Here is a 22,697-nt window from a genome sequence, read left to right as displayed (position 1 = left end):
TTTTTTTGTTTGTTTGTTTTTTGTTTTTTTCACTTTGCTTTATTTGTATTTAGATCTGGAAATCTGTTGTTTCATCCTCTTACAGGAACAGAATCACAAACATTAATTGTAAAAAGCCAACACAATTTTAAAATCATAAAAAAGAAGTTAGGTATTTTGATCCATTGTCTTATTTGCTCAGGGTATCATATTTCCTTAAATGTTGTACAATGGAATTAATTCTCATTGTCATTAAATTCACTCAAGAAGAGAGTTGGATTAAAGGATTAACTTGCCAAGACAAAGGGAAAAGTGTACACACACACATACCACAAACACACATACAGGCAAAGGGAATGGAAAAGAAAAATAATACTTTCAATAATTGAAAAGGCAAAGGAAGATTAATATATTGGTATTGGGCCATGAACCCATTTGGGATAAGCTGCAAAGAGAGAGGAAACAAATAGCCAATTAAAATTATTATCATTTTTTTAACTTTGGCAAAAGAATATTTTTTAATTCTTTTTACATTCCAATGTAGTTAATATATAGTATATCAAATAGTGATCCATCAATTATTTTGGTGAGACGTTAAAGTAACACAGAGATCAGGAACACCTTTATGATGCAAGGTCCACATGTTTGATTCCATATATATGCATGTGATCATTATGTGTTCTCATTTGAGACTGGGGTTTCTGCCTTAGAGGATTGACTCATAGTTAAAATCCACAATCTGGTTCCCATAATTACCCGTTTCTCTTTATGAAAATAAGTATAAAAGCATAGCAAAGTGTATTTTTTCGGAAGGTGTCTCAAATTCTGACAAATAGTTAATTTGAATTTTCATTGCATTGCATTTCATTTAAAAAATAGAATTTTTCTACTTTTGATTTTTAAGCTTCAACTGAGAACTCCAAATAGAAAAGAAAATAGTAAACTATCCAGGTAAGACCCTAGGAAGGAATTTAGCCGGGTTTGATGCTGTTGTTCACAGAGATGGACAAGTATCATGTCTGCTACTACATGATGTAACTTGAGAGTGTATTTGTAACAAGAACAATTGTTTCATTCCCTTTCCTTTTAAAACACTACAAAATCATTCCTAAGACCATCAGAGGTATCAAAATATTGGTTATTTGAAATGGTCACTATATTTGTTACTTGAGGTAGACAAGAACGATTGTTGGGTGCTTTGGTGTTGAAGAATATTCAGAGTGCTCCTGAGTGGAAAAAATAGATTTCAATTAAACACATGTATCTGTTCACAGAATGAGAGAATTTGAAGCAAGAATATTCTTATCATTTGCATATGGATGTTGGCTGGAATGAAAGAGCAGAACAACATATAGAGCTTTTGCAGAAACTGAATGGGAGTGTGTGGTCTTGCACTACGGAGTTGAGAGACCCCCAAACCTGATTCAACACAGACAACTGTTCATTAAATTCAAAGACCGATCTATTTGTCCCCCAATTTCCTCTTACTCCATCACTCGATTTACTGTGTTGTATTATCCTAGGTTGTGTTTTCCCCCATGTGTGAATGGCCCCTTAACAGTTCCATTTCCGGGAAACTTAAGACAGGAAAGTATTTACACCTAAGGCAAGTTTAGGCAAACTATGTGCGTGACGAATGGCCAGAAGGAACCACACGGCCCTGACTGAGTTCATCCTGCTGGGGTTAGCTGACACGATGGAGCTACAGATTGTCCTCTTTCTGCTTTTTCTGGTGATTTACACACTTACAGTTTTGGGGAATGTTGGGATGATCCTCGTAATCAGGACTGACTCCCGACTTCACACACCCATGTATTTCTTCCTGGCGAACCTGTCCCTCGTGGATGTTTGTTACTCCTCCACCATCACCCCAAAGATGCTGGCGGACCTATTATCAGAGAAGAAAACCATCTCCGTTGCGGGCTGCTTCCTGCAACTGTACTTCTTCATCGCCTTGGCCACGACTGAATGCATCCTCTTTGGGTTAATGGCCTATGACCGGTATGTGGCCATATGCAACCCACTCCTTTACCCTGTGGTCATGTCCAGGACAGTGTGCCTCAAAATGGCAGCGGGCGCTTTTACAGCAGGGTTCTTGAACTCCATGGTTAACACAAGTTATGTGAGCAGCTTGCCATTCTGCAGTTCCAATGTCATTCATCATTTCTTCTGTGACAGCCCTCCACTTTTTAGGCTCTCATGTTCCAACACACACCTGAATGAAAGTATCATTTCCACATTTGCTGGTGTGAATATGGTGGGAAGTCTGCTGGTCATCCTCACCTCCTACTCCTATGTTCTGTTTTCTATCTTCCACATGCATTCAGGGGAGGGGAGGCGCAAAGCCTTCTCAACCTGTGCCTCTCACCTGACCGCTATAACTCTGTTCTACGCCACCGCCATCTATACCTATCTGAGACCTAGTTCCAGCTACTCTCTGGATCAGGACAAAGTGGCTTCCGTGTTCTACACGGTGGTGATCCCCATGTTGAATCCTCTGATCTACAGCCTGCGGAATAAGGAAGTAAAGAAGGCTTTATGGAACATAACTACCAGGACACAGATCCCGTCATTTCTGTGGTTGGTTGGTTGATTTTCTGAACAAAACAGAGTATTTAATTGACTTTTGAAAGCTGTGTCAAGACTCCAGTTTTTCTTTAGAATATTTTTGGAGTGATTAGAGTCTACAATATTCAATATATGAAACAATGAAGCATAAGGTAAATTATGAAAGTTATATAAGGCTATAGAACCTTTCATTTAATCCTTTAAACTTAACTTCTTTTCACCTCAAAAATTTCCAAACCTTCTCTCCCTTTCTCTCTCTTTGCCTGTTACATACACAGAAAACCACATAGACACATTTAGCTCTGACAAAGTTTAATCAGTGCATGGTTGCAAAAGGCATAGATCAATGTTCAGTGTATAATCTGACATATTCTTTATAATAAACTCACGGATTTTCTGCTCAAAAATTATATATCATTTGCAAATCAATTTAATTTAACTTGATATTTAAAGCTGAGCTTTATTAATATGGAAGGAAACAGGGAGTTGGTTTATTAAAAATTGGCAAGTACCAAGACTTGCATAGGAGACAGCCACACATACAGTTTTTAGACAGAAATTCCCAATGGTCTTAACCCTTTCCACTGAAGTTGCAAGTGATAGAAGTAGTGATGTCCATGTCATCTGGTATGTAGACATAATGTGGATTGTTTCCTGCCACAAAGACATGATCCAAATTGTATTCCAATGTTTCCTCTGATCCACATAAGTGACCTTGCCCAGACAGGTGTTTGTGAAGTCATCGGTTTTTTCTATGCACCGTGAGCCATACTCTCACGCCCCAGGTCCATGGTGGTTACCTGGCCCTGGACACCCTTCAGCCAATGATCAGCTTGTCTTCAGAGATAATTTGCTCTTTGACTAAGTGGTAGTTTGCTCATATTCTTCTCCACAAGCTGGATGCTCCTTGACTGGACTCTTTCTTTTCTCTGTCCTGGGTATTTAGCAGATTCATGGATCAGACTGAGATATTTCACAAGTAAATACTAATATTATATTCCTCTCATTAAATGCTTTAATTTCTTTTAAAACTTTCAAATAGAACTAATGGGCAATAAGATTGCGTTTGAGATTTGCGTTTGAGACATAAGCTATTTGAGGTCATTCTCTCTGCTCTCTAGTTAACCTCTCCAACATTTACTGAATCTCCTTGATGGACTCTACAGCTAATTCCAACTTTGGGAGCAATTTTCACTTAATTATCTTGCATGATTTTTAAATTCTTTGACTACATGTTTCTTCTGTCCATTTTGATTATTTCTTTAAACAAAATTACTTGTAAAAATATTTTAAATTATCCTAATTTCTTGCTTATTTTTTTGTTGCATTTATGTAAAAAGTGCAATTATTATATATTTTATGTAACTCAAGTTTAAACTATAAAAACATTGAGTTTTCTCATTATTATATAGAGTGGGGATTTATCACTCTCTTTTGTTTTAAGTCCTTGAACATATTTACTAAACCTTTCCTCATGAATGTAATAGTGCTTTTGCCTCTTTGATATACTATATCCATTGCTTTTCTCTTTTTCTAATTCCCTCATTCTTTTGTTTTGGCTGAATTTTAATTGAAATTCATTATGCAAATATACAGATGTCAACCAATATTTTGTCTTATTTAATGATTTTTGAGTAATTTATTTACTAAAATTAATGAAAGATGTTTGAAGTATATGCATTTAGGCTTTGTTTTGGCCAACATTTTTATCGGTGATTATGTGAGGCCAGAAGAGACTAGCTTACACAACCTGTTAGCATCACAAAGTTGGAAAAATAAACAAACAATTTGGAAGAAATGAAGCAATCAATATCAAGAATCACATACATCCAAAAACACAGCAAAAGAAAAAGAGATGATATTATTAGAAGATGAAGTCCTGCACTTAGGCAGGAAAAAAATGTGTACAGAGAATTTAATCTTAACACACAAGTATTGATTTTGATATAGTTTGTTAAATGTGAACTAACACGCATGCACAATGTAATTTTCATTGCCGTATTAAAATGAGAAGTCTACAACTGTAAACAATAAACAGATATTTACTAGAAGATGCACACACACAGACACATATGCAGGTGTGCACACATGGATATGTACATATATAGGTACACGTGTATGTATGTGAATATCTTTACGATTCTTAGTGACTAGGGTGAAAGGAGACAAGACACGGAAGTTAGGTAGCTGGGTATTATTTCCTTCGTTGAAAACTCTGCACCAGTTGATTCTTCCACTTTCTAACAGTGTGTCTATTGAAAAGTCATTTAACAACCTGAAATCTCAGCTGCAAAATGCATAAAATAATAATGTCAACCTCAAAGACTGGCATGGAGGGTTAACTGAAAGTTTAAATGGAAAAGAGCTATATGTTGTGAGTTCTCAATGCAAACAGGCTCTCCATGCGTACGGACGTCCAATATGGTTTATTTCACCTTGCTGTCCTTGTTTTTAGATCTGGAACATCTTTCATTTCATCCCCTTCTAGGCATAGAATCATACACAATAATTGCAAAATCCAACACAATTCTGAAATCATAAAAACATGAGTTAGTTTTCTTATCCATTGTATTATTTGCCCAGGGTTTAGTATTTCCTTAAATATTGTGCACTTAGGTTAGTTTCTCCTTCTCATTAATTTCACTCAAGACAAAGTTGAATGGAAGGATACACTTGCCCAGACAAAGGAGGGGTGTGCACACATGTGTGCGCACACACACACACACACACAAATAACACAGACACATAAAAACACAATTTCACACAGAAGGAAACAGAAAGAATATATTTTTTTTTCAGTTACTGAAAAGACAAAGGAGGAATAATAATTTGGTACAGGGATTTGTATCCATTTGGGATAAGTCAAAAATATAAAGGGAGAAGCAGTATCAACAACCAATTAAAAGTATTATTATTTATTTTTTTTACTTTGGCAAGACTTTTTTCAAGTAACATAGAGATAAGGAATTACTTTGTGATGCAAGCCCCACATAATGTTAGATGCCATATATCTACCAGTGATCATATTTTGTCTTCTTTTGAGACTAGACCTTCTGTCTCTAGAGGTCTGACTCACAATTAACCCATAAACTAGTCCCATTGCTACCCAGTGCTCCTTACAAAAACAAAATAAAAGTGTGGCAATGTGTATTTACTCAGAAGGCATCTCAAATGTTTACAAAAAAGGTAAATTGAATGCTTAATGCATTTCATTACATGTAAAAATGAAATTTTCTTCCTTTTTCTATATGCTCCATTTGATTGGAGAACATCTCATAAAAAGGAAAATACTAGACTCCACAGGTAAGACCCTGGGAAGGGAGTGATCAGGATTTCGTGCTGTTACTCACTGAGGTGGAACATAGCATGTCTCTTGGTAAGGATGGTAATTCAGAAGTGTACTTTGTGATGGGAACAAAATTTTGGATCACCTTTAAAGCAGAACAAAATCATTTTAAAATAAATGATAGGAGTCTGAAAACTGATTATTAGAATTGATCACTGTTGTTGCTGCTTAAAGCAATCAAGAGGGACTTCTGGGAAGCAGTGCATGAATTTTATAGTTGAAGAATATTCAGAGTGGTCTTGATGGTAAATGGAAAGGAAAAAGAACTAGAGCTAAACTCACATACCTGCTTAGAGAATGGGAGAGATATCAGCAATGATATTTCTACCCTTTGCATTTGGACACAGACTGTACTGAAAAAATAGTATAACATATGTAGGTTTTTGGAAACTGAAGTGGGATGGGTGGTCTTGCACTACGGAGTTGAGAGACCCCCAAACCTGATTGAATACAGACAATTGTTCATTAATTTCAAAGGCCGATCTATTTGTCCCCCAATTTCCTCTTACTCCATCACTCGATTTACTGTGTTGTATTATCCTAGGTTGTGTTTTCCCCCATGTGTGAATGGCCTCATAACAGTTTCATTTCCTGGAAATTTAAGACAGGAAAGTATTTACACCTAAGGCAAGTTTAGGCAAACTATGTGTGTGACGAATGGCCAGAAGAAACCACACGGCCCTGACTGAGTTCATCCTGCTGGGGTTAGCTGACACGATGGAGCTACAGGTTGTCCTCTTTCTGCTTTTTCTGGTGATTTACACACTTACAGTTTTGGGGAATGTTGGGATGATCCTCGTAATCAGGACTGACTCCCGACTTCACACACCCATGTATTTCTTCCTGGCGAACCTGTCCCTCGTGGATGTTTGTTACTCCTCCACCATCACCCCAAAGATGCTGGCGGACCTATTATCAGAGAAGAAAACCATCTCCGTTGCGGGCTGCTTCCTGCAACTGTACTTCTTCATCGCCTTGGCCACAACTGAATGCATCCTCTTTGGGTTAATGGCCTATGACCGGTATGTGGCCATATGCAACCCGCTCCTTTACCCTGTGGTCATGTCCAGGACGGTGTGCCTCAAAATGGCAGCGGGCGCTTTTACAGCAGGGTTCTTGAACTCCATGGTTAACACAAGTTATGTGAGCAGCTTGCCATTCTGCAGTTCCAATGTCATTCATCATTTCTTCTGTGACAGCCCTCCACTTTTTNCCCCCCCACTTTTTAGGCTCTCATGTTCTGACACACACCTGAATGAAAGTTTCTTTTCCACATTTGCTGGTGTGAATATGGTTGGGGCTTTGCTGGTCATCCTCACCTCCTACTCCTATGTTCTCTTTTCTATCTTCCGTATGCATTCAAGGGAGGGGAGGCGCAAAGCCTTCTCAACCTGTGCCTCTCACCTGACCGCTATAACTCTGTTCTACGCCACCGCCATCTATACCTATCTGAGACCTAGTTCCAGCTACTCTCTGGATCAGGACAAAGTGGCTTCCGTGTTCTACACGGTGGTGATCCCCATGTTGAATCCTCTGATCTACAGCCTGCGGAATAAGGAAGTAAAGAAGGCTTTATGGAACATAANTGTAACTAGCAGGACACGCATCCCTTCATTTCTCTGATTTGCTTGGTAAATTTTCTGAACTAGGTAGCAAATGAACTTTCTAGGTCCATTGGATCCTACATTTTTCATTGGGATATTTCTAAGTAATTGCATTCTGTTAATATTCAAGTGCATGCACCCGTTTAGGAACCAAGTAATTCACAAGTCTAAAAATGGACTCAGGGCTTTCATGTAATTGTTGTTAATTTTTGCTGGGTCCTCACAAATAGGGCTTATTTCTCATCAAATCTTGGTTAGAGAATGAAAGAGATTTAGTATTTAGAATCAAAAGTCACAATAGCACATGAAACTAACCATATAGATTATTTGGAATTGTTCACTTATGTTTCCCACGCATTTTTATTTCACTCTTTTTGATCTGTAAGAGACTGTTATGTGTCACTGATGCGTGAAACATTTAAATTTAAAATATATTTGCATTTTAATTTTTTGAATTATCTTCAGGAGGGAGGCTTAAATCAAATTTTAGGACTACAGTTTTAATTGCAGCTATAAACTCACCATTTTTTTTTCCAGAGCCTTCTCCCCATGCACATATATATCCATTAATAGATAAGTGTGAGCTTGTCTAAAACATGGTAACAGGAGAAGTACCATCTCATTAGAATGCACCAATTACAACTCTCATATACCTTTCTCTGGTCTTCAAAATTTCCAACCTTTCTTTCTCTTCCTGTATCTTGGATGGACACATAGGACAAAGTCACGCACATGCATTCAGCTGCTCAGAGTTTAATCAGTGCATAGGTCCAAGGAGGTTGATCAATGTTAAGGGGATGAATCTGACACATACTCTTTACAATAAGCTCATGAATTTCCTGCTTATTGGTATCAATCAATTGCCAATAAAAATCAATTCAACTTAATATTAAAGCCATGCATTGCTGGTATGGAGGTAAACAGGGAGTTGGTTTAATAGAACTTTGCAGAGACTGAGTAGGGGTTAGCACTTTCTAAAGAAACATCCACACTTGGAGTTTTTGGGGAGAATTTCCCCATGACCTTTGCCCTTGCAGATGACATTGCACCGGATAGAAGTGATGTCCATGTCTGGGATGTAGACACTGCATATGCTGTGTCCCGTCACAAAGAGTCCAACTAGCTCGACCATCCAATGTACCCAGTGACCTATGTAGGTGACCTTGCTCAGACATGTGTTTGTGATGTCATGGCTGTTGTCTATGCACCTGTGGGCTCTACTGTCCCTCCCCAGGTCCCGGGTGGTTACCTGGCCTGGACACCCTACAGCAGAAGAATCAGTTTGTTCTCTGAGATAATTATCCTTCCTCTTAGGGCTCGCCTATGGTCTTCTGCACCGGCTGGCTGCTCCCTGGCTGGATTCTTTCTGCGTCCCCTGTCCCCATTATTTAGTAGATTGATATATAGGACCAAGATACTTCACAAGTAAATGGAAATAATATGTTCCTTCTACTAGATGTTTTATTTTCTGGTAAAATTTGACAATAGTAAGAATGTTTGGGAGAAAAAATCCAGTTATTCTTAGATTTTTTTTTTAGACATACCCTATATTAAGCCACATTCTCTGCTCTCTAATTCTGTTTTTTTACATTTACTTAATCTGATTTACAGAGTCTACAAAAACTTTCAATTTCAGGGGCTATAATCACTTAATTATATTGCCAGCTTTTTAATTTCTTAAATATGTGTTTCTTATGTAAAGTTTGGTTACTTCTTTAATGCATACACTTGTAAAAATATTTTTAAATTATCATAATTTTTTGTATATTGTTCAATACATTTATGTGAAAAATGTTCCAGATATTGTTTATTTTCTTTAACTCAAAATAAATTTAAGTTGTGAAACCACTAAGACTTCTAATTATTATATTGAGTGAACAAACAAGCTGGAAATAATGAGGAATCAATATTCAAGAATCACATAGCTCCAAATAAACAAAAAAGAAATATAATTAATTTTGAAATCCTGTATTTAGGCAAAAAAATTTGTACAGACGGTTTGATATTATATATAAGAATAATTTTGGATTTAGTTTGTTACGTGTGAATTAACACGGACAACATAGTTTCCAGTAGTCCATTAAAAATGGCAGTTATACCTTTGTAAACAATAATTAAATAAAGGTTAGGTGCTGAAATAAGTGAAGTAATAATCCTATTTAATTTCACATTGCTCAAATAAAATAGAAGATAGTATGTTAACTCACAATAAGCGTCTTTCAGAGGATAGAGATAAGTGAAATTTTGTCAAGAAGATAATGCCCAACTGGTTGGATGAACAGGAAAAAATTAAATAAAAGTAGTTGAGTTGATGTGAGAAGATGTAATCTGTAGAAAAGGAATGTACAAAGAGCCGTATTGGAAATGTATAACTTTTGGGTCCTGGGGTGGCTCAGCCTGTTGAGCTTCTGACTCTTGGTTTTGGCTCAGGTCATGATCTCAGGGTTATGGGATCGAATCCCATGTCAGGCTCCACACTCAGTGGGGAGCCTGTTTGAGGTTCTCCCTCTCTCTCTGCCTCTCCTCCCCAAACAAATAAAGAAATCTTAAAAAAAGAAAATGTATAGCTTTATGAAAATATACAACTTTATAAAAGCAAGCTTAAAACAAGTAGGTTTATTGAAAACACGGAACACACATCAAATAGAATGTGTTGCAACAGAAAGCAGACATGTGCACATTGTTGCTAAACGTAGGTATAATTTACCATTTTTCTGGGAAATTGGTGTGTACTACCTCTAAATTCTCTTTAAATTTTGTGCTTTTAATCTTAATGTGAAAACACTGCATATGTCCGTGTACCACTCCAAAGTCTCAGAAGAATCCTTGGTAAACTTCAGCCACTTAACATGCATAGTTCCAGCTACTCTCTGGATCAGGGCAAAGGGGAAGGTAGTGAATATTAACCAAGTAATATTGAGGTTTTGCAAACGGGAGATCAACTGGATGAAGATCTATGTCAAAAGCTGAGTTTCCAAATTGGGCTCCAAACCCTCAACCTCTTGAAGTCTTATGATCATTTTAACTACGTGCAAAGTAAAACTAGTGAAATATAACTTATTAGCTAAGGTTGTGTTGAGAATGTGTCAGATTCATTTATACACTGATGAGAGAAGGAGCGAGATAAAAAGAAATTACAGATTTGGAGAGGATGTGGAAACAGGAGGTTTATTTAGCTTGGAGACAGAAAAAGCAGCATTAAAAACATCTGAAATAAAGGCTGAGGTTTGATTTTACAAGTCGTAACATTTTTATGCCCAAATCACGTATCGCAGAAGAGAACTGTGTTTCAGAGTTACCCTAAATACTTGATTTGGCGAGAGTAGTCAAAAGGAACCACAGATTTAAGAAGCAAATGCTAAAGATATATCAATGGCTGATTGCAGTGACATAGCTTTACCTCCAGCGGTAGGGTCCAGTACAGACAGCAAACATGGGCTCCTGAGATGGTGCCAACAGAGATTAGAAGCAGAGTGACAAGAAACAAGTTTGGTTTTTAAGTGGCTACGGTCAGTGATTTTTTTTCTAACATGTAAACAAAATTGCAACATACACTCTTTGCTTATTCTTAATTTTTATTTTTCCCTTTAAAAAGTTCATGTGTGTTAAATTTATCCCCTAAGGATAGGCTGATAACTTTGCATGAGACCCACGTGAAGTAGCTATCTACTATTAATCAGTTCAGATGCACAGATCATAATGTATTTGATGTGAAAAAATCCCTAATTCCTACAATGATTCTTCAAAGGTGAAAAAATTGACATTCTACCACAAAAAAAACAATGTTTTACATTTTGTAAATAGAAAACCTTACATACCAATAATACAAATATGAAGATGCTTTTAGTGATGGTTACTAAATTAGCTTTATGTCCATAGCATCAAAAATATATGGACCCATGTGATGATGAATGATATTAAGTGATCCCAATTTTTTCAATGAAAAAAAAAAAAGAAATAAAAGAAATGTAGAGGACTTCTATAGTGGGGGACCAAGGTCCTCTGTGAATCACTATGTCTTTAATAAAGCAAAGAATATACTCAAAATGTTAAATCAATTTTTTCAGAGCTCTGGATATCAACCAAAGGTTAGAAACAATGTGAGAAGAATTTACTCAATAAAAACTGATGAATTTTGGTAAGAATAACAGGGTTTGTGGCATAGTACCTTGACCTAATACCATCACAGTTCTCAACAGTTAAGCAATAGTCATGAAAACCAGCAGCTTGAAAACAATGTTAACTGCTGTGTAGATACTGGATTGTGCAGACTGAGTTTGGACTCCTAAGGGTGCCCCATCCCCAGAGTAATCAATACATCCTATAAAACATAAAGAAATAAGGCTTTTATATAGTATCACAATTAAATAAGACATTAATAGCATTGAAAAATCCCATCTACATGGGTATTAAAAAGTTATCAAATAATACACTCCAAATGATAATATAAATTGTAAATACTGGATAATGTAAACCAAAAAATAAAATAAATTACAAAATTGCATATTAGAAGTGATGCAATTTCTGTTAAGTCCTTAAAGAAGTTTAAGTGCTACTAATTCTAACCAAGACATAATTAAAATAAATTACAAATTATTTGTCTTAAATACTCAAGAAAGTACGAACAGCAAACTATATGCAAAATAGCATAAGTGAGTTATGAAGAGAAAGCCAGAGGAATGGATGGGATTTTTGAGATGATATGTTTTCTTGTATCCCATGCAGGGAGAATGTGTTGATAGACTTTTATTTAGCTAGGGACTTCAAAATGTTTCAAGAGAAATAAATATAGCAGGTAAACAGTACAAGAAGAGGTGAGGCAAGCAGACTAAATGATATGTGCTTATAAACCATCTGACTCATATTCTCTTTGCTCTGGCCTCCTCATTTCACTTCCCCATCACTACCCCTCAGTGACTTTTCTCAGTGAAAATGTAACTGTCATTGTCACCTTTGTCACCTCACTGTGAGGAAGAGACTAGGATGACCCTGGCATTTCAGGGTCCAGGTGACAAGAGTTTCACAAATCATTTTGTACAGACAGTTAATGTCAGCCTCTAATTGTATGCCTGTCTTCACCGAGGCTCTGCCTGGGAGAAACATCTGGTAGCTAGATTTCTAACTACAAACTGCAGAAATCAAAATGACTTCACCAAATTGAGATGATAGGATATATTGCATGAGTAATGGGGCATCTCACAGTAGCCCTAGTGGCAGAAAGAGCCTGAGCGGAGTCTCTGGATCTGGGAAATAACTTGAAACAAGGACTTGTATCTCTTCATGTCATGTTTGCTGATGTTTGTACATCTGTCTAATTCTCCTCTATGTACCTGATGTCTGAGTTCTGACTTGTTGCAGGAAATGGTTGAATGTTTGGTGTAACACCTACTGTTAAACCCAATTAACTAGGGCCTGTGCGTGCAGTCAGGTGGGATATAATGACCATGTAAAATGCGGGGGTGAGAGTGAAGAAATTTCTTAGATAATTCATGCAGGGCATAAGCAGAAAAAGCAAGACATCTATGTTAATTTGGTTAAACTAAGCTGAATAGAAAACCTGTTTGATTTTGAGGTCTTTAAAAAAGAATAATCCAGGACAGGATCCTAGGTTTAGTGTGAAATAATGATTCCAGGACAGGTGGCTCTGATGTTTATTATTGGCTGGTCTCATGGTTGCTGTGGTCATTTACAGGCCAGCCAGCCAAAGTGGGAAGACAGACATCCTCTCAAGTAAGTGAGTAAACCTGCTCCCAGTGTTTTCCCCCCTATTTCATTGGCCAAGAATTAAGTCAGGCAAGGTGCAAGAGACACTGGAAACACATCCTAGCTTCTATGGAAATAAAAAAGAAGGAAATGAAGGAAAATTGAATTTCATAGACACAATGAGTTTCTAGCATGGTGCACGATACCATCAAGAAGAGAAGGAGAGCCAAATAAAAGGAATTAAGGGAAAAATGACATGGTTTAATTTAGATCATAAAAAAACTGTTATCCCTGAAATAATAAAGAAAAAACTGATGAATGTGAGATAGTACTGAAAAGAAAGAATACTTTTTAAAAAACGATTTCAATTAAAAAAGATTGCAAGGATATGAACTAAGAGCTTAGAGGGATATGAGTGGAATTAACTGATATGAGGAGATAAAGTCAGCATAATTTGATGACCGACTAGATACTGTGGGCAAACTGATGGAGAATGATAAATATGTCATATTTTGTAATTTAGCTGGTTTTATGTATGGTAAAATTGGGAATCAAAACAAAAGAAAGTGCTCAGGCATAATCCTTAGTAAATCCTGCTACCACGTCTCACAGTGGGTATTCAACCTCAACCTGGATCTTGGCCACCATCAGCTCCCACACAGATTACTAAAATCCATTCCCCTCCTACTTGAGTGTCTCCTGGCTTCCACTCTTGTCCATGCCAGAGTATACCGTATTCTTGTATCATCCCATTTTCAGACTTTTTAGCCACTGTTAACAATAGAAGAGAACACAATAAATATGATAAGTGACGTAGAAAGATTTAATGGTAGAATGAATTATTGAGTCTCTAAAAATCCCCAGCGTGTTTTATGTAGGGGGTTCCATACTTGGAGCTGGATGGGCACCAGTAAACAACACAATGCCCTGGGATCAAGGAGCTAATGACAAGAAGAGAAGGTCAAATTCAGGGGACAGCCAGGCGGCTCAGTCGGTTAAGCATCTGCCTTTGGCTCAGGTCATGATCCCGAGGTCCTAGATTGAGTCCTGCATCGGGCTCCTTGCTCGTGGGGGCTGGGCGGAGGGGAAGCCTGCTTCTCCCTCTGCCTGCCGCTCCCCCTGCTTGTGCTCTCTCTTTCTCTGACAAATAAATAAATAAGTCTTTAAAAAAAAAAAAAAGAAGGTCAAATTTGGGAATAAAAATTAAAGCATAATGTTATAAGGGTTAAACTAGCTGTGTAGGAGGGACCATGAGAGCATTACAGTAGAAACATTTTACCTTGGCTGCAGGAATAATGGGTCACTTGTCATGGGATATGACACGCTAGCTCAGTTTCACAGAAGAACACATCTTTGGTAGTCTAGAGAGCACAGTTTTCTGTGCCTCATGTACTGTATAGCACAACACCTTATGTAGTTAGATACTTGTTGAATGCTTCGATAAATAGAAAAAAAACTGAATGCGTTAGCTAATTATTTTGATAACTTACCAAAGATTTATAGCAACAATCAAAATTCACTCTACCTTTCTCTTCTAATCGTTTTAAAGCCCTCCTAATGTCATTTCCTATCTTTAATTTCATGATATAGCAAATTTGAAATTCTGTATACTGTATCTCTTGTCAAAATTCATTTTTTTTTTCCTATGTAAGTATATGTAACTAGAAAATTCCACTTACGGCACGAACAGAGGACCTTAACACATGAACAGCCCGGATGATACATGGAGTCTAGATAATTTCAAAATTGCATTATTTGAGTTTTAGAAATGGCATTTTAATAATTTCAAATTTAGTATCCTCAGATTTCATGCATAAATATAGACCAATTTTAAGTCTGTGAATATCCTAGTGGGGGAATTGCTGTATTCTCCATAGATGGAGAGGAAGAGGAGAAAGGTAGAGAGGAGTGGCCAGGAGGCTACTGTGCCTCAGACCATACTCCATAGGGAGAGCATCTTCATGGCAGCTCTGGGCCAACCAGAGACAGCCTTGGTTACTCTCTAAGTTACCACCTGATAAACAAGATTATTGAGTTTAAAAATGCACCATATCATGGAGAGAAGATGCCCCTGCAGTGAATAAGGAGCTATTTTCTACCAAAGTTCCACCGACCTATTTAAGTAAATTTTGAGTTTCACAGAAAAATAAGAATGGCTGGAATTTGTTCCTTGAATAATTCAAAACCAAAATTTATATTACATAAGACCATAGTCTTTATAAAAGAGTGACACAGTGATTTCTCCATAAGAAAGGTAAGCAGAAATTATTTTACCCCGCTTATTTTATTGCACTGTAATTTTTTTTAATTCAAGAATCAAAACTCAGAAAACACCTTCTTCCAATCAGATTCCTTTATGAGATAAATCTGAACTTCAATATATACAGTATAACTATAATCAATCTTTCATTTTTTTAAGAGTAAATGAGATATAAAATGGACATGAAATCCTTTTGTGATTATGAAAAGTTTCATAATTCTTAGTTGTATTGATATTACTAAAAATATTAAATTCAAAATTGTATTTCCTATTTAATATTCTATGAAGCCCGTTGAGGTTTTTGTTTGTTTTTTTGAGTATAGTTGACACACAAACACACAATATTACATTAGTTTCAAATGTACAACATAGTGATTCAACAACTCTATACATTTTTCTTTTTTTTTTTTAAGATTTTATTTATTTACTCGGCAGAGACAGAGACAGGCAGGAGAGAGGGAACACAAGCAGGGGGAGTGGGAGAGGAAGAAGCAGGCTCATAGCAGAAGAGCCTGATGTGGGGCTCGATCCCATAATGCCGGGATCACGCCCTGAGCGGAAGGCAGACGCTTAACCGCTGTGCCACCCAGGCGCCCCTCTATACATTTTTCTATGCTCACCACAAGTGTAGCTGCAATCCATAATAAACACACACACACACACACACACACACACACACACGAAAAGAGAAGAAGAAAAGAAAAGAAAGGGAAAGAAAAGAAAAAAAAAAATGGACCCTGTCATTACATGGCTGAGTTTGAAGTCAGGTCACATCCTCTCTTCTGATATTGATCAAGTTACTTAATCCTGGTATGCCTCTGGCTCTTTATGCAAAATGTGAGTAATAACAGTACCTACTTCATTCAGAATATAATACGTGAGCTAACACAGGGAAAGTCATTAACAGGGTGGTTAGCACATAATAAATGTTCAAAACCTAACAATAAAAAGAATTTCAAATAATCAGGCCTCTCTACTGTCCACAGCCATGCCCATTCTTGCTAACATAAAAATGTTGGTGAATAAAGAACTCAAGTTCTCGAGTTAAGATTGCAAAATACTATTCATTGTTAATAAAGAGAATAGATCGATTTCAGAAAAGAAAATAGTTGAAAAATTTATTGCTGAGGATTCTTTCATATATTAAATAGGATTTGAGTTAGACTTTGAAATTTAATTTTGCTTATATATCTATAACAAAGCCTACTTCTCTTATTTGCTCAAACTACAGGAGACTGGCAGAGATGAGAGAGAAAATAAAACAAAACTGAAAATAAAAGTCCAGTTAATTAAAGTGGTTTTTCCCCAGGTATTGCTGCTGATTAGTATCTGTCCAAGATAGAAGAGTCTACTGATATTAATCTCAGTTTTCCTGCCAAAACACTACCCTGTACATTCTATCCTTTCCTAGATTAAGAAAACGCTACTCCAGAGGAGGATAAAAGATGAGCAAAATTCAAAAGAAAAAAAAAAGATGTAAGTTAAAATCATAATGTTAAATACAATAAGGATGTTAATTATCACAATAGCGTCTACTAGAACTACAATTTATAGTGATTAATGCAATGTATGCTCTTAGACCACAAGACAACTCCCTGAGTTACATGTTACCATTATAGCATATACTTTCAAACAAGGAAGAGAGAGCTCCAATCATTTAAATAAGGACATGTAGCCAGAATATAACTAATTTCTACTGTAAGTCACTCAATACAAAATTCTTTGGTCAGTGAATTTGAATCTAGTTGAATGCAGCCTGATTGCTGAAATCAATAGGAAATTTTCATTTGTGCCATTACCCTTGGGGAAATATTTAAAAACCATTCACCCACATAAGTACTTGACTAGCTGTTGGAATATGAAATTGAATGAGCACACGAGGGCATTTTGTTTCTAGAATATGCTTTACTATTTTTACTTAAAAGTAAAAATCACAGAATGATTTCTGTGATACCTTAAAATCTGATCAAGTCCCAGATTAGACATCATGTCCATAAGAAATTGTCTGGCACTCCCACAGCACCTTGTAATTCTCTCTACATAGACTGGGCACATTCCCAGTGACATCTGACTGCTGACTTCCGCAAACTCTGTAAAGATGGAAACTGAGCTTGTGTTATTTGCCATTAGTATCTTGAGTCTACCTTGCAGTGAAGATGCTCAGTATTTATCCAAAATAAACCACACATTTAGGATTGGTCAGAAGAAAGAAACACAAAGTGTAAATTGTTTCCGTCTTTTGGGATCTGTCAGAGGTGAGAGGAACCAGGTCTTAAAAGAAGACAGGGTGGCTGTATGGTGGAGGAAGGAAGGCGATTTTGGAGTCTGGGAAATTGAGGAAGAGACTGCAAAACCCATGGCAATATGGGTGTCGGAGTACGTGACAATCTGTGAAAAAGGTCACAGGTTAGCATTAATGAAGGCGAGATGGAGACTGCAAAAAGGAGTGTGGTGTCTAACGTGCACTGCCGTGGTAGAGAGACCTAACTTAGGCGGTCGAAAAATGCTTAATTCTTTTATTTTTAAAAGATTTTATTTATTTATTTGACATAGAGAGAGACAGCCAGAGAGAGAGGGAACACAAGCAGGGGGAGTGGGAGAGGAAGAAGCAGGCTCCCCGCAGAGGAGCCTGATGTAGGGCTCGATCCCAGGACTCTGGGACACACCCTGAGCCGAAGGCAGATGCTTAACGACTGAGCCACCCAGGCGCCCCGAAAAAAGCTTAATTCTTGAAAGAGCTGGGTAGAATCTGTCGACACTGCATTTAGCACTGGACTTCTTGGTGGTTAGTCATCTGTAGATATTTAGAATACAGTTAGCCCTTGAACAACACAGGTTTGAACCACATGGGTCCATTATGCACAGATTTTTACAGTACACACCCTAAATGTGTTTTCCCTTCCTTATGATTTTCTTAGCAACATTTTCCTTTCTCTATCTTATTTTGTTGTATGAATACAGTATATAATACATATAACACACAAAACATGAGTTAATTGATTATTCATGTTAATAATTAAGTTTTGAGGGAGTCAAAAGTTATATGCAGATTTTTGACTGCCTGGAGTGGGATTGGTACATTCATCGTTCAAGGGTCAACTGGATATATTATATTCATAATACATGACATTTATTCAAAATAAGTTGTGATATATACTACAAAATATATATCAATTGATATGCTCATAATACATATTTAAATGAATAAATAGTGTATACTAATAATATATAGTATATATTCAGAAACTCAAACTTGGAGGTCAAAAAAGTTATACAAAAACAGATTTCACATTTTGTCTGGCATCAGGTGTGTGAACACTAAGATAGAGCTCTCTTGCATATTTTATTTTCCATTTTCCTTATTTAATTATCTTGTAAAGACCCTAAACTTATCTAGTTATTCCTAAAGTCATAACATTTAGAATATAAGCAGAATTATTAAGATTTTGGGGAGCCATGGCAGGGTTAAGGACATATTATAATCAAATCTTATATAATTAATTTTACATTCTAAACATATGACTTACTATGATGCATGATTTCTAATATAACTTTGGATATCTTAAATGAAATAGTTTTCTATGGTGGAGGCCAGGCAATATTCCCTGCTTCCCTGATCAAAGTCTCAGTGTCTTTCCCAGATAATGAGCAGCCTAGGCTGGCCTGAACTGGGCCTGGCTGTGCAGTCTTACTGACCACCTTGCCCTGTGGTTATCTGAGATGCAGTTCACAGGGGAAACATCAAAACAAACATAAAAGAATCATATACGCAGTTGCAACGATGTGGATGGAACTAGAGCGTATTATGCTAAGCGAAAAAAGTCAGAGAAAGACAATTACCATACGATCTCACTCATATGTGGAATTTAAGAAACAAAACAGAGGCTCATAAGGGAAGAGAGTGATGTGGGAAAAAAGGCAGAAGAAAAATTATTAAATCTCTTTACTTCCTACAGTCCATTGACAAGTCCTTGAAACAGGCAGAGTGACATTACTCTAGGGACGCCACTGCCTCCATGTTAATACTTTGCTAAGGGCAAAAGGTGATCCTAGCCTGAGGCCCCTCTCCCCCAGGATCCTATAAGTCGACTTTAACATATAAAAATTCCTTTGGAAACTTCCTTTATCTCTAACCCCTCCCAAGATATGCATTGGCAATCTCCTGCAAGCATATGGCCCACTGATATACATCTGAAGGGTCTCATGAATAAGGTTTAATTAGGTGGTAATAAATGACCTTTTCCCAACAAGAGCTAGCCCCCTCAAGGTCCTGGAAACCTTGCTTCCCAAATTCCTTAGAGACTTATGCTCTCCCTAACCCCCTCCCGACCTGAACATATATAATGGGCCACTCCTCATGACCCCAGTGCTGCCCTGGGTCTTGTCCCGTGCTTTAATAAAATCATCTTTTTGCGCCAAAGACGTCTCAAGAATTCTTTCTTGGCCGTCGGCTTCGAAACATAATTTCGTCTTTCCTACATCAGAGAAGAAAAAATAAAACAAGATGAAATCAGAGAGGGAGACAAACCATAAGAGACTCAACCATAAGAAACAAACAGGATTGCTGGAGGGGTGGAGGGTGGGAGCATGGGGCAAGGGGGTGATGGACATTGGGGAGGGTATGTGCTATAATGAGCACTGGGTATTATACAAGACTGATGAATCACGGACCTGTACCCCTAAACAAATAATACATTATATGTTAATTAAAAAAAAAAGGTGCTAGGCAAAAAAAAATACAAATAAAGTACAATAGATACCAGATGGACAAGAAAGGAGATACATTTCTCATTAGAGAACATCCTGTGTTAACTAGCACAGTTCTTATCCTGAGAACAGGCTACCTGACATGTTTTGCTTCTGTTTTATTGTCATGTGTTTTGGTGTGTTGTTCATTTAAATATACTGTTAATATTAGCAGAAAGATTAGAGTTGACGGTTACTTTCTGTTTTTATGTATCGGAATTTGGGGATATTAGAATTGAAATATATTAACAAAAATAGAAGACAAAAAAAGCCGAATATCTATCCTTTGTCAGTGGATTTGGAATCATCTATTTAATATGTCCCATTCTGCAACTGGGCCCAGCAATTTAAATGAATTCTAAGCCTTGAAATCATTTTGTTAATAGATGGAATCCACAGGACAAAATCCTCCGAAAGGGAATCGCACCACATTAATGGATTTCATCCTGCTTGGCTTTTCTGATGTTCCTGACCTCCGAGGATTTCTTTTTGGGGTATTTTTGATCATCTATGTGATTATTCTGATGGGAAATAGCCTCATTATCATAATAACGAAGGTCGATCCCTCTCTCCACACTCCCATGTATTTTTTCCTCAGGAACTTTTCTTCCTTAGAAATATGCTATGTGTCAGTCACTGTCCCCAGATTATTAACAGATCTCTGTAGACAAAACAGAAATATTTCCTTTCTGGCTTGTGCTACTCAAATGTATTTCTTTCTGGTCTTTGGAGCCACTGAGTGCTTAACTCTGACCGCAATGGCTTACGACAGGTATGTTGCCATTTGCAACCCCTTGCTCTACCCTCTCATCATGAACACCAGGCTGTGCAACCAATTGGCAGCTTGCTGTTGGATCACTGGGATTCCAGTACACGTAGGGTTCACCTATCTGATCTTCTCTCTACCCTTCTGTGGGACCAATCAGTTGAATCACTTTTTCTGCGACATACCTCCAGTACTGAAGCTTGCCTGTGGGGATACTTTTATGATTGAGATGTTGGTTTATGCAGTTGCTGTTCTAGTTGTCACTATTCCTTTTACATTGATTTTTGGATCTTATGTGAAAATAATCTCAACCATCCTGAAGCTGCCATCAGCGACTGGGCGAGCCAAGGCGTTCTCCACTTGTTCTTCACATCTCATGGTTGTGGCTTTATTCTTTGGATCAGGCATCATGATGTACATGAGACCAAAGTCCAGCCACTTAACAGGAATGGACAAGTTTCTTTCTCTTTTTTACACCGTTGTGACACCAATGTTTAACCCCATAATATATTGTCTGAGAAACAAAGATGTTATGGTGGCACTCAAAAAATTCCTAACAAAATGGGTTGTACTATGATTCAAAAATGGATTGTAGGGGCGCCTGGGTGGCTCAGTCGTTAAGCGGCTGCCTTTGGCTCACGACATGATCCCGATGTTCCGGGATCGAACCCCGTATCAGACTCCTCCGCTGGGAGCCTGCTTCTTCCTCTCCCACTCCCTCTACTGTGTTCCCTCTCTCACTGCCTGTCTCTCTCTGTCAAATAAATAAATAAAATCTTTAAAAAAAATAGACACTACATTTGGAACATCCAGTCTGAGAAGGATGAAAGAAATCGGATTATTATAGATAGGCTATTGAAAATGGCAAAACCCTTGTGCGGTCCAGAGGATTACCCCAGCCCTGTGAATGCCACGGAGCAGGGTGGCATTCTAGGTTCAGCTTGGCTTCCTGGAGGAGGAGAGCAGCCACGCCAGAGGCCAGTCCCTGGTGAGGACGAGCTAGCACTCAAGCTGCAAAATACCGCTGTGTTTTTGGAGACACAGAACCTTAACTTATAGGCATTTGTATCGCTGTTGACTCCACAGAGTAAGCAGCACTAATTTGCAGAATTTGAACCGAGGAAGGCTTTTTAAATTTTCTGACGGTGTACATCCAAGCAGGTCAGGAGGTTGTGGTGATTTCTCTTTCGAACATCTCTCATGAAGGCAAGATTTGAAACATGCTTCTAGAGTGAGGAAGCCAGGTACTCCTGGGAAGTGATGTCCTGCCAAGCTGTCCGTACAGTCACACCTCACTTTATGTGCTCTTCTTTATCGTGCGTCACAAGGCATGGCATTTGTCCCAGTTGAAGGTTTGGGGCAACCCTGCACTGAGCAAGCCTATGGGACCCATTTTTCCAACAGCCTTTGTCCACTTCCTATCTCTGTATCACATTTTGGTAACTCTTGCAATATTTCAACCTCTTTCATTATTATTATACATGGGACGGTGCTCTGTGATCAGTGATCTTTGGATGTGACATTTGTGATTTTTGGGGGGATGCCATGAACTCTACGCATATAAGACAATGGACTGTATCACTAAATGTTGTGTGTTGTCTGACTGCTCCACTGACAGGTGGTTCCCCCATCTCTCTTCCTCTCCTCGGGCCTCCCTATCCCCTGAGACACAGTGATATTGAAATTAGGCCTATTAATAATCCTACAATGGCCTCTAAGTGTTCA

General features: G+C 37.7%; 3 protein-coding genes across 3 annotated transcripts; all 3 read left to right on the top strand.

Annotated features, from left to right (window-relative positions):
- Positions 1 to 1,615: 1,615 nt before the first annotated feature.
- On the top strand, positions 1,616 to 2,459 carry LOC100464774 (olfactory receptor 5F1-like). Its single transcript, XM_002926867.4, is given in 2 exon segments — positions 1,616 to 2,419; positions 2,421 to 2,459. Coding segments are annotated over 2 exon segments (843 nt in total).
- Positions 2,460 to 6,550: 4,091 nt separating this feature from the next.
- On the top strand, positions 6,551 to 7,409 carry LOC100481203 (olfactory receptor 5F1-like). The gene is given in 2 exon segments (XM_002926850.4): positions 6,551 to 7,369; positions 7,371 to 7,409. Coding segments are annotated over 2 exon segments (858 nt in total).
- Positions 7,410 to 20,592: 13,183 nt separating this feature from the next.
- Positions 20,593 to 21,549, top strand: LOC100464523 (olfactory receptor 10AG1). The gene has a single exon (XM_002926866.1). It carries the CDS (start codon positions 20,593 to 20,595, stop codon positions 21,547 to 21,549), a length of 957 nt encoding a protein of 318 aa, XP_002926912.1.
- Positions 21,550 to 22,697: the final 1,148 nt, after the last annotated feature.

This window comes from Ailuropoda melanoleuca, chromosome 16 (genome assembly GCF_002007445.2).
Source record: "Ailuropoda melanoleuca isolate Jingjing chromosome 16, ASM200744v2, whole genome shotgun sequence".
Taxonomy (NCBI): domain Eukaryota; kingdom Metazoa; phylum Chordata; class Mammalia; order Carnivora; family Ursidae; genus Ailuropoda; species Ailuropoda melanoleuca.
This window is presented reverse-complemented; position numbering and strand designations above follow the sequence as displayed.

Coding starts and splice junctions, on each gene's coding strand:
- LOC100464523 (XM_002926866.1), top strand. CDS start 20,593: ATGGAATCCACAGGACAAAATCCTCCGAAAGGGAATCGCACCACATTA.